This window comes from Phoenix dactylifera, chromosome 13 (genome assembly GCF_051530095.1).
Source record: "Phoenix dactylifera cultivar Ajwa chromosome 13, Ajwa_hap1_PhDact_Kaust_v1.1, whole genome shotgun sequence".
NCBI lineage: Eukaryota > Viridiplantae > Streptophyta > Magnoliopsida > Arecales > Arecaceae > Phoenix > Phoenix dactylifera.
In genome coordinates this window covers 5123252-5136178 of record NC_143202.1, presented here as the reverse complement: position 1 = coordinate 5136178, position 12927 = coordinate 5123252, and the positions used below count along the sequence as shown (strand labels likewise).

The window sequence follows — 12927 nt, the reverse complement described above, 5'->3', positions numbered from 1 at the left end:
AGGTTCAGTTGGGTCGACTCAACTTCCACTTGGGTCGACCCTCTCAGGGTTTCCAGAGAACCTATTTTGAATGTCATTGCCTTTGGGTTGACCCTCTCAGTGTTTGGGTCGACTCAAGTTTGGGTCGACCCTCTCAGTGTTTTCAGAGAACTGCTTTCTTGAGGCTTGAGAGGCTTGAGGTTTGGGTCGACTCATGCTTTCCTTGGGTTGACCCAACTACTGTTCATCCGTGCCATTTTTGCAGAAGTGTGCCAGATGCTTTCTTGATGTGCCGGGGTCGACCCAATCAACCTTGGGGTCGACTCAATCCACACTTTGCTGCAACTCAAGGTTAGATTCATCCATATAAACAATGAAATGCATCTTTATCTTATTATACGAATATACTGAGAGTAACAGACTCATAAATGAAGTATCGAATTAACTTGTAACATACTCTTGATTATTGTATTAATCATCAAAATACCACTATCATCCTCACATACGATAAAGGGCTCTGATACCAAATTGATGTAGGAAAGGAGAGGAGGGATTAGATGAGAATGTGGAGGGAAAGGGCAACTCGATATTCTATATTCTTAAATCTCAATAATCGAAATCAAGGTCCGCCGAACCGATACTAGGATCCGTACCGGTTAGCGGCCGGTACAGATCGGTATTGGTTTGGAACCGGCATGCCCATTTTTTTGAGTTTTCAAGAATTTATAATTGGTAATCACTGTTTTTTAAATTTTTTCAATGATTTTAAGTCTAATTTGATTTTTTCTGATGCTTTCTTTATGTTTTTTTAATGTTTCTATGATTCCGGTTTAACCTAAATGATGCATCTTATTGTTTTAAAATAATATAAATCATAAAATGATTAGTGAGATGTTGCATGCTACAAGGAACATTATAAAATATCCTCAAATCAAGTAGTATTGTAAAAATTATAAAATAATATAATCAATTATATCCATTTAAAGTACAACATACGTACCGATATCTAAAATCGGATTGAGGGGCGATGCCTTTCATAGCTATTCGGATCATCAGCATAGTCAGGAGACATATCTGTCCATCTCTCTATTCAAGCGGTATTGTAGTCTTGTATGTTCATCCCATAAGATCTTTATGTCATCGTGTAGATCGTTTATAGATCTACAATATATAATAAAATCAGCTCAAATAAAAAATTTGGCATGATCTCTTCTTATTTTGTAATTTTCGAGCTATTTTTTCATGCCTTCTAAAAAAGTAAGGAAATGAGATAGGAGAAAGAAAACACACCTTATTTAGGCTTGAATCTTTTTTTTGAATTTCTGAATTAGCAAGATTTTTGAGTGGTTGGAAAGGAAAAGCGGCGAAAACCTCTCTGCCGCTTTCAATTGTTGTTGGAAAGGCCTTCTTGGGCCTTTTCAATATCAAATAATGCCTCACGCAAGTCATTATTGGAAACCCGGTTTGGAACCGGGTTGACTAAGTGTGAATTGGCCGGTTTGCGTTGAGTTTGAACGGTTTTGGCTGGTTCCGGCCGGTTCGCACCCTTTTCGGCCGGTTCTAGTCAGTTCGGGACTGGCTCCGGCCGGTTCGGTACCGGTTCTAGTCGGATCAGGGCCGAAACCGAAAATAATAAGGGAACCGATCTGGTTTCGCACCGAGTCGGCTCGACACTGTCTGAATCGAACGGTTCGGCCCGGTTCGGTAAACTATGATCCAAACTACATTCTCAATTATCACATTAATGTGGTTATATAGATCACCTAAAATTCTAATAAAAGCCTGTATAGAAGTGAAATGCTGGAGTCTGCATAAAATTCTAGTCCTAGAGTCCATATAAAAGTAAAATTTTTTAATTTTGAAATAAAATAAGTTTTTCTAATTTTTATATTTGTGTCTAATAGAAGCGCACCTGGATTTCTTATTGGAAGGTCCTTCGTCACCACACCAACACCAACAAAACAAAAAAAGGAGGAAAAAAACCATTCCTATTTGCGGCCGTCCCTCCCATTTCTTCATTCCTATTTGCTGTTGGCCATCGATGGCCCACCACCCCCTTCGCCAGAACCCTCTTGCTCCATCACAACCGCACCAATCTTTGTAGCCTCTAGCTATGGTTACCTTGCAAATCCCTTCTCCTGCTTAGACTCCCTCTACAATCTCTCCTTTTCCTCTGCCTTATCGCCGCCTAGATCAAGGCCTTGAACCAACCTCAATCTTGTTATTGCATTGACGAGCAGATCTGTCTCGATGCCACCCTCCCACAACTTGCCATCTTGGCCTTCCACCTTTCCCTCTCGTCGCTCTCCCTCGCCGGTGATTTGCAAGCCATTTGGTCCCTCTCGCAGCTAACATGGGAGGTGGCAATCCAGCACCTTGTTCGGACCCTCTCACATGTTTTGCTCTCTGGCCTCTCTAGCCTCTGTTGCTACTCTCACTCTGCCAGCCTTGTACTGTGCTTGCCTCCTTCGTCTAGGGTTAGCACGAGGCCTTGTGAGGAAGAAAGCCCCTTGTGGATCTAGGTTCAAATCCAGATCCAACCGGATCCACGGTTTTAGATCCAACTGAACCTTCTTAGAGCCCAGACTTGTTTGTCTTTAATTTGATCCAGCCCCGGTTTCTTGGTCAGATCCCGATCTAGTCAACACCACATCATCATCATTTGCCACATCAATAGCCGGTCAGTAGTGCCATATCAGCATCCAGTCAACGCCTTTTTCCAAGTTGGCAGCGACACGCCATTTGTCAATGTCAGCTTCCACGTTTGCATCATGCTAGCAATGTCTGCCACATGAACACCCAAAGCTTGTCCCTAGCTAATTTTGATGTGCTAATTCATTTTTGACATCCGGTTCCGCTGATTCTGCCTCTACAATGAGTTTTTCTTCCCTAAAATGTGTAGTGGTTTAGAATACTCTTTATAAGGTAAAATTCTTTTCTGAGGTAAGATTTTTTTTTTCTTTGAAAGTTTGATTGATATTTATTTGATTGGGTGATTAGTAAATTGCTTTAGTTCCAAGTTAATCTTATCTCTTTGCTTCCGCCACAAAAAAAAGACAATATTCTGGTCTGTTGCACCTTACCTTTATTTGCATCTAGCTTTCTTATTTGCTTCACCTAGCCTCATTTGTTGCATTAAGTGGACTTTGGCATATCATTTGCATTGAACATACTAGTCTTGCGTGTGTGCGTCGTAGTTGTTTAGGATTTATAATTGCTTATTGCAATTTTAAGTCTATCTTTGCATCACACCATACCCAAAAACAAAGAGTGACGACCTCTCCATCATGAATCAAACTGTCTCAAATGTCATTCCCTCCACTTCTGCACCACAATTTGACCCTCAAATCTTTATGAACTTCATAGATTAGAAATTTGAGTGAATGAGTCAGCAATTTGAGTAATTAAGTCAGAGGGTAGCTAAAGCCCTGAGAGTTTTAGCCTTTAGAGTAAGAGTTTGATTATCCACAAGAGGTTGAGGATCAGAAAACTTTCTGGGGTGAGAATTTGAGGATGATTTAGAGATAAATGACCATCATTGCAATATAGTGATGTATATTTTGTCCACCGCTATGAATAGTGATGAGTGGAAGTATACTAATATTTTTCATAGATGGGGTAGTACAATGAATATTGTCTCCAAGGCTACTATAGTTAGACTGGATCTTAAGATAGAGCCATATCCAGCCTTTGAAGTTAGCTTGCGTCAATAAGACAACCTTTCCTGTGACTGGGAGATGTTTATTAAAATGGAAGATTATAAAGATGAGGTGTATTGTGATCTGTTACCTATGGATGTGGTATGTATTTTATCAGGATGCCTATGGATGTGACCCACCATGGTAGGGAGAACACTTATGTGTTTAATTATAAGAACAAGAATACTATTTCGACCCATACCAAGCGTGATCTGTTACCTATGGATGTGGCATATATTTTATCAGGGTGCCCATGGATGTGACCCACCATGGTAGGGAGAACACATGTTTAAGTATAAGAACAAGAATACTATTTCGACCCATACCATGCGTGATCTGTTACCTATGGATGTGGCATATATTTTATCAGGGTGCCCATGGATGTGACCCACCATGGTAGGGAGAACACTTATGTGTTTAAGCATAAGAACAAGAATACTATCTCGACCCATACTTAGCCTGAAGTAAAGATTCTAGATCTAAGAATAAGCCACTTTCCTTGGGGTTTTGTTAGAGAAGGTATCTATATTCTGAACCATAAAGTTAGATGCAAAATTACTATGAGTCATGCGGATTATAAAAACTTGCTGCTGATGTGCATCGTAGGGTTAAGAAGTTTAATGTAGAAGAGATGTTATGGTTTGTATTCATCCAGAACATTTGCCTAAAAATTCCATGCAGGTTCTACAATTCCTAAAGCTCTGCATTTTTCTCAACAAAGAGATGAAATTGAGACAATTTTAGATGACGAGATTGTTACTTCTCTTGATGATGACTTCTATCATTATTTTGTTCAATAGAAAGGCTGCCTTTCATCTGATGCTTTTTGGATTACAGAGGATGAGTTTCGCACCTTTTTGCGTTTCTCAAGTATTATTTGTAGTCAAACTCTCTGGAGTTGAGTTTTTTCTAATTGGGAGAGTATGACGAAGGACTGTCTATTAATAAGAGATCTAGATGCATATGTGTTAATTGCAAATATAGAGATTAGAAAATTTTATCTGATTTAAAAATTAGAGAATTTTATTTTTATTTGGAACTAGAGTTATGTGGATTCTAGAATTAGTATTTTATATGGGCTCTCGTATTTTATTTTTAACCAGACTCTTATTTGGGTTTTGGGTTATCTAAATAAATCTATTGCTATGTTAACGGAGAATAGCTTGAATTATTGAGATTACAGAATATTGAGAATTCTTTCATTCTAGAATATTGAGAATTCCACCATTTTCTCTTCATCTGCCTTTTTTTTCTCTTCTTCTCCACCTATTCTCTTCTCCTTCTCCTCCTCCTCTTCCCTTTTCATCTTCTTCTCTCTCTTTCTTCTTCTATCTTGCGCCATGGTGATAAGAGATGGCTAGTTCAGAATGGAAAGGAACAACCAGGAATTGCATATGCATTTAGACAGAAAAGAAGGATAGACTATTTTATAACATAGAGATAGAAAATAACTCGATTCATGATGATGCATTGGATAAGTCCAGGAGATAGTATCTATGACTTAGGCATCGGCCTTCGCTTCTCTCTCTAACATGATACATTTAGGTAAATAATGAAAAGTTCCAAGTGGTGGACATTGTGTAGATGGATACCATATGCTAAAACTTTTGAACCCCCTATTTTGTTGGTGTTAGCAACTATACACCAGTACAAAGTGGACAGTGGAAAATCACATGCCTTGGAAAATAGGTTCAGAATGGGAAGGTATGACCAAGAATGCAGGTGTAAGCCAAACTGAAGTTTATAAATGGTGGAAGTGTGTATACTATTTAGAAATGAGTCTTTAGTCATACTTGAAGGTCAATATATCCATAGATTCCTATTCTACCTATATAAACCTATAATAAAATAGGAGAGGAAGATGAAATGGTATTCAACACAACTATAATTAAGTGATGAAGAGATGATGCACTTTACTTTTTGTCATCATTGAATTCAATCAGAAGATTAGAGCAGTTGGTATAAGAGTGGAATAATAGGCAGTGATCTAGCATGATTTTCTAATGATTACTCAATACAGTGATTGTCTTGGATAGATAGGTGAATTTTCTCTAGTCAATCTCAGAGAAAGAATTGAAGAATCAATCTGAATGAAAACTTTGTGATAACACTCACAAGTTTTGCTACAAGCGACACAACTTAAATAAGCAAGCAATAAATTAATGAATTCGGTTGCCAGATACGTGGAACAACTTTTGTTGCTTATAGTTTTTGTTTTTATGGAAATTTTGAACATTTTAACAAGCATTACATGGGCAAACTTAAGAATTCATTCTCTGAAAACTGGTTCTAGTTAATGCAAAGGGGCATTGTGAATGCATATGCATCCTCATAAACACGTAAGTTTATGTTTGCACATGGCAACATGTGCATATGTGCTTGTGCTTTTCTCCATTATGCATCTTTTGAGATGTTATATTTGTGAATTGTGGAAATAACAATACAAACCAAGGTTCACCAAACCAGTTTTGAGAGTCATACCAGTTAGCGATTGATTTAGTGTGGTACTAGTACATAATGTGCTGACTCGAGGTTTATCGGAACTGGGGGAGAGGGAGGAGAGGGGAGGGAGAAGACAAGGAAGGGAGAGGGGGTGAAGCCTCCAAGGTTGTTGTTGTCTTTTGGAGAGAGACTAAGAGAGGGAGGGGGGTTGAAGTTGCTAGGGTCATCGTTGTTTTCTATAGGGAGAGAGACTAAGAGAGAGAGGGGAAGCCACTGGGGTCATCATCTTCAGGGGAGAGAGGCTGAGACAGAGGGCAAAGCTCGCACCTTGACCATCCTTGGAGGTGATGGTGGTGGCGAGAGGAGCGGGTGTTGAATCCCTAGCCCAAGCCAAATGCGAGAGAGAGCGGGAGGCAAGGCGACTTAGGGCTGGGTCTGGAGGAGGTGTTATAAAGGCAGTGAACCACTCTGAAAAAAGCAGGATTGGGCGGTTTTTCTTGGTTCAAATCGGTTCAGGCTGGTTTGAGGCTTCATCGGAACCAAACCTGTCTTGACTTTGTTTTTGCTTGGAACGGGTTGGTACATGCCAAACCATGCAATTCGGGTTGAGACAACGAACGTTGATACAAACTAATAAACTATCCTGAAAAACATTGTGGTTATGCTGGACAACAATTCAAATTGTAGGGTTTCTATAAGCATGACACACACTGCTTTTATAGATATTTTCTTTTATTGATGTGATTTATGCATATTTTGTTCTAGAAAGTTGAAATTGTGCTGTTCCTTAGTAGCTTTGTTATTGCAGTTTGATGATATGTGGCCATTTACTGAAAATTCTTATTTGATGTTTTGGAAAGTCTATTTTAAATTTGGTCCTTATTGTACTAGGAGCCTATGAAGGATCTGATTAAGCCTATCATAGTAGGAAATTACTCTATTTAGGAGTTTATCATTTTTTTTTTGTCGCTAAATCATTTAATTCTAAATGCCTTATGAGCCAAAGACCATTATATTAATTGCTTGAGTTTTTCTCTTGCTTTGGGGGGTATGATCCCCTCGAAGTGTGCAGCTTTTGCTTTTGATATAGCGGGACCATATAATTTGAATTCATAGCATGCTGTATTGCAATGTCAGTTTTTAGTGCAGTCATGGATAACTCAGACCAGGCCAGCATGGTCATTTAGTTTCTTAAAAAAAGCAAACAAAAGAAAAGAGAGAACTAGAGATCTTTTCATTGGGTTCTGCTCATGGATCTCAAATTTTCAAGAATATCTTCTAGGATATGCTTTGCTCCTTTGAGCTTCTGAGAGATCTTATTTTGGTTTGCCTCAAGGCTGCACTGTTTTTCTTTACTTCTATGATTAATCTTGCAAGATACAAGGAGTATAGCATCTACTTGTCAAGTTTACTGTGCTTGTTTGTGATCTGATAACTATTACAAAGTGTTCCCTTTCATTTCTAAGCTCATTTCAGAGAAGTGATTGTTACCGAGCAAGTTCTGTGCTATTTCTGTTACTCTGCATTAATTCAGTTTCTAGAAAAGGATTTAAATCATTGATTAGAAACCATCATTTTTTGGGCTGTTTTCTTCTGTAACTCATCAAATTATTTTTTACTTGTTTTGTACCCTTGCCAGCCTTTCTGGAGAGTATGGAGTGCTGCTGGAAGTGATGGGCGTGGAGTTATAGGTACCACTTTTTCTAATTTCAAATTTGTTGTTTCATCTCCCTGTAATATGATTTCTTGAGAAGTACATTCCATTACAGGTGTATTGGAGGCCAATTTTGTTGAGCCAGCTCATGATAAGCAAGACTTTGAACGGACAACTATTCTTTCAAGACTAGAAACACGACTAGTTCAGATGCAGAAAACATATTGGTTTGTTCTTATCATCGATGGATCTCCAGCTTGAGGATGAAATAGCAACCAATTATTTTGTTCTTTCATCGAAATCGTCTGTTGTTGCATTCAGGTCAACAAATTGTCATAGAATTGGCTATGCTCCAAGGCGTACTAAAAAACAAACTGACTGTGAAGACAGAGGTAGCGAAAGCATTTCACATTTATTAGAAATGAGAACAGTTCATGCAATGACTTCATGTTGGTTTCTTGCAATATGGATAAATGACTTTTAGTATCCTGAGGATGCATTCGGCATTCTTACCATATCTGGATAAAATCTTTTACTTTTGTCGAGTATATACTTTATCTGCTAGTTATTTTCCTAAAATAGTCACTTTTTGACAGAGAGCTCACCTGAAGCCCCTTCTCATTCAATATCCCAGCATTCTAAGAAGTATGCTTCTCCAAATGGTGTATCTCACAGAAGCAAACCACAAAATTCAATCAAGATTCAATCTACGGGCAAGTCTTTTTCAGGATCAAATGTCAAGGCAGGGAATGCCAGAAACTCACCCACTGGTTCGGGTAAATTGGGCATTGCACGTTCTTTGTTTTTAAGAGAGCGTAATGTAAAAAGTGCCGAGAAAGTTGAAAAAGATATAAGGTCTCCACTTTCAAAGGCAAATGGAACACGACACATAAGCGATGATAGTGACCTGGAGATTGAATGCGTCCCTTCAAAGAAAACTGTAAATGATTCTGGTGGTCCAAAATGTTCAACAAATAATTTAACTAAAGGAAATCATGCTGCAAATGAAGATGGGGGGATCAACCAAATTACTACCAGATCACATTCAAAGGTAAATAGATTTAATTCAGTTGGATATATCTTGGATCATTCACAAGCTGATATTCATTTTATTTTTAGATAAATTAATATCTAGGTAAATTCAGTGCTTGGAATTATTTTTCAGCTCGCAACAAACTTCATGTTATACTTATATGATGGGCAGGCATCCACTGTCTTATGTAATGGAAGTGGACAAGATCTTGAAGAGTCAGAGCTTAGTATCAAACAGTTGAAGGATGAAAACAAAGAGTTGAACAACAGGTCTGCTAACACATGATGACACAGTTAGCATGAAATAGGAAATATTGATGCATATGTAATTTTGGTATTCATTTTGTAGGCTCAAAAGGATGGAGGAATCAATGTTACAAGAACTGCAATATGAGAGGGATAGGAATAAATCATTGAATGAGCAAGTGAGTATAATGATACATTGTTTCATTTCTAGGAAACAACTATATGTTCTTCTTGCAAAAGGTTTCAGTACTTCAGTTGTATCGTGTGCAATATCCCATAGATGTGTATCTAGAGAAAACACTTAGGTTGAACGCCAGTATTGTAGCTGCAAATTAAACTAAATGATTGCATCACTTATTATAATAACATAAATCCATTATAATAACCCCTTCATTTCAATTGCATCACCTAACAAGATTAGTAAACAAGTTTTTTCAGCTGATGGGAGGCAGGAGCCTTGGTGCCTCGCTGATGAGCAGTCAAAAATGACCTTCCATTGATTTTGCTTTAAATGTTGGATTTGGATATTGGCATTTATTTTCCTAATGATTATGCTTTGTGAATTTACCAGCTTGAAGCAGCACACCAGAAATTGGAGGCGGCAAACAAAGAGCAAGAGGCTCTGATTGAAATATTTTCAGAAGAAAGAGGTCGGCGAGACAAAGAGGAGGAAAATTTGCGGAAGAAGTTAAAGGTGAGAACTGAGAAGGGCTTGGTCTGAACTTCAACCCCGCTCTTATTACTCAAATGTTCCATTTTGTTGCATGAGGGTGCTCCGAACATTTTGTTCTATTCTCACTATTGCAATATTGCACTGTGAAACACTCAACAAGCCTTAATAGATTTTGATATTATAATTGCCTTCTCTGTTGAAGGATGCTTCTTTAACAATACAAGAGTTGATAGAGAAGTTGGGTACTAGCCGGAAGTAAGCACAAGACATAGGACGTTGGTAAAGGCGAAGATGATTGTATGCCTTCAAAGACACCAATATCTTTATTTGGTGTCAGCAAATGGATATGTCATGAAGCACCTGCACATGATGTTGGAGGGATCACATTTTGGTCGTAGAGATGGCACCAGTAACTGACTGCAGCAATGGTGGATACTTTTGACATTTCTTATAGTCAACTCTATGGTGTTGGCTTGCGTTGTATTGAGAAATTACAATCACATTGTAGCAAGGGAATTTTCTGATGCAACTTTATCTGCTTGTTATTTACCTTTATTTGTATAGCTTATGCTATCAATAGTAACTAGTTGTAACAATTTTAAATGTTAGGCTGTATAGAAAAAATTAAATTCATCTTTTCCTCTCTCGGACTCTTAGTGCTTGTAATTTAAGCAGGAGGCAGTGATTCCTTCACTCAAAACAGACCTTGCTTTTCAGTTTTCATATTTTTATATTTTAGCATTTGGCGCGATACTGGATTGTTATTGGTAGGTTTGGCTGCTTTGGTGATAGCCTATACAAGTATTGATTCAGAGGAATGAATGAAGAATTATTCTTTTCAAATCCTTAGAGGTGTCCTAAAAAGAAAATAAGTTTTACCGTTCTACGAGGGGCTCTAACATCACCGTACCAAAACTGCCCTTTCCCATAGGACAATCTCTCTGGTGTCCATCCCAAAGAAAATCTACAGGAGTGGCTTTCAGTTTTGCGGTCTTCTGTAGCGTACATCTGGATGTGAAACCCAAGAGCCATATAGGATGTAATTTTTGTTACTAAAGTTGGATCGACCTAAGCACGGGCAGAAGCATAACGGCTAGTTCTGTAGAAATACTTTTTGACTTCTCAACAGTGAGTAACGGCTAGTTTTTGAATTCTAACCATTGGGGCTTGTCCAATGGATGAAGGAAACTATTTAAAGTGGCACTATTCATCAGAGAGAACATCCTTTTGCAAAATATCAAAGAGTACACAAGAAAGACAAGTGTCCTAATCTTCTTCATCCAAGTGCTTCATTCAAGAGTAAAAAGAAAGTGGTTGAGCAGATTCCAAGAGTCATTAAGAGCTCCATCCATCCTTGAAGAGTGAAGCATTCTTGACAAAGAAGAGAGAAGTCACATCAAGCGATAACTATTTTTTAAACTCTTCTTTGTACATTATATTGTTATATTTGCTCATCTAGGAGCTTAAATCTTCTTACTTTGTTTATTAAACTCCTTGTAAAGGTTAGTTGGTTAGCCCGCAAAACCAACGGTATAGGTTGATTGGTGAACCCGTAAAACCAATTGTAAAGGTTCGTTGGTGAGCTCGAAAAACCAACATAGGTTCGTTGGTGAGTCCGTAAAACCAACATAGGTTTTTAGTGAACCCGGAAAACCAAAGTGTAAAGGTTTTTGGATTATGAGCCCGGAAAACAATCCAACTGTAATCCGCGGGATTATAGTGAATTCCCAAGGGATCGCTTGGGGAGTGGACGTAGGTGCTCAGGAGAGCACCGAACCACTATACTTCTTGTTGTTTGTATTGTGATTTGTTTTAATTCCACTAACTCATCAATTAACATAAGTAAGATAGTTAAAATTAAGAGAAACCAATTCACCCCCCCTCTTGGCTTGTCACCTTGGGCAACATGGAGATCTCGTGCTCCAAAAAGCTAAAGTCACAGAATGAGGAGAGCATGAAAGGCTCAAGCAAAATTAGAACCTATGGGGTCACACGCATAGAAGTTTCTAGGTTGATCAAATGGCTGATTGATGATTAAGAATTATTTAGGGGTAATTTGGTTAATTCGATTGACAAATTATCTTAAGCAAAAGTTGTAATAAAATAATTATTGAATTATTGAAGGATTAATTAGCAATTAGATTGCTAATGAACTTAATTTGATTGAATGATTGGGCTTAGGTTGAGCCAAATTGAATATGCTTCAATTTGGGCTACATCAGGATTTGACCTAATTGGATTGGGTTCGACCCAAGTAGATTGAGCTTGACCCAATTGATGGAACTTGACCCAATTGGATTGGGCTTGACCCAAGTCAATTAGAAGTCCTTATTTGATAAGGATTATGAGTCCAAAAATTCAGAGTTAGATAAGGAAAAGAATTCCTAAATTTTAGAAGTCTAGCTTTATCTTTTGGAGAAAAGTGACACCTCATCCTTATCCCTTTGGTAATCCTTTTTAGAGAAGGGGTGTTCCATAAAATTAAGAGAGATTATTCTCCTCTTTGCTGCCGTATTTTTTAGAATTTTGGGAGATTTTATCAGCCAAATAAGTTGGCAAAAATAGAGGTGTGGCGTGGGGGGTCCAAGGCTATAAAAGGACCTCCACACCTAGGGTTCATGAGATGCTTCTTTGGGTTTTCAAAAGGTTTATGAAAATTCTGAGATTGGGCTGTCCTCCTCTTCTTCTTCCTCTCCTTCATCTCTATCATTCATCTTCTCGAAGAATAATCAAAGGTTGAGTGCTTCGAAAGAGAAAAGGTTCAGCCATTGCAGCACCTCTGCATGAGCTAGCATTTCCACAGTCGTCGATCTTCCTGGAGCTTCGCGTGGACGATCCATAAAGGCCGGATGCATGTATGACTACAGAGCGTGATCAAGAAGTCATCAAAGACCTCCAGTGAATCAGGTATAAGATTTGATCTCATTAGAAATTAAGATTAGATCTTAAACATGGTTGCTGAAATTTCAGGGTTGCTGAAATTTCAGGATTATATGTTAGAATACAATCAAAGTTTCATATTTTACATAAATATTTAAATCTTGAATTTTATTTTTATGGTAGAGATAAGATCTCAAGCATGCATGAAAATTAAAGAGTTTAATTTTTAATTGCTTCCGTTGATTTTTAGAAAATTTTTAAAATCATGCATGCAACCCACAAGGGTTCCTTTCAATGGTATCAGAGCGAGGTTCGATGTAATG

At 38.1% G+C, this 12927-nt stretch overlaps 1 protein-coding gene across 4 annotated transcripts in view; it reads left to right on the top strand.

The window, feature by feature from the left end:
- Nucleotides 1–10367, top strand: part of LOC103696821 (protein MICRORCHIDIA 7-like) — a 54166-nt gene extending 43799 nt beyond the window's left edge. For 2 of the 4 annotated variants that reach the window (XM_039117594.3, XM_088709865.2), the window contains exons 13-20: nt 7759–7810; nt 7889–8000; nt 8095–8165; nt 8370–8824; nt 8978–9075; nt 9155–9230; nt 9623–9745; nt 9927–10367. In XM_039117594.3, the coding sequence (XP_038973522.2) occupies nt 7759–7810; nt 7889–8000; nt 8095–8165; nt 8370–8824; nt 8978–9075; nt 9155–9230; nt 9623–9745; nt 9927–9983 (1044 nt within the window). In that variant the 3' untranslated portion in view covers nt 9984–10367. Of the gene's footprint in view, nt 1–7758; nt 7811–7888; nt 8001–8094; nt 8166–8369; nt 8825–8938; nt 9076–9154; nt 9231–9622; nt 9746–9926 lie in introns of all 4 variants that reach the window. The other 2 variants (XM_039117593.3, XM_088709864.2) reach the window with 1 other exon arrangement.
- The last annotated feature ends 2560 nt before the right edge of the window (nt 10368–12927 follow it).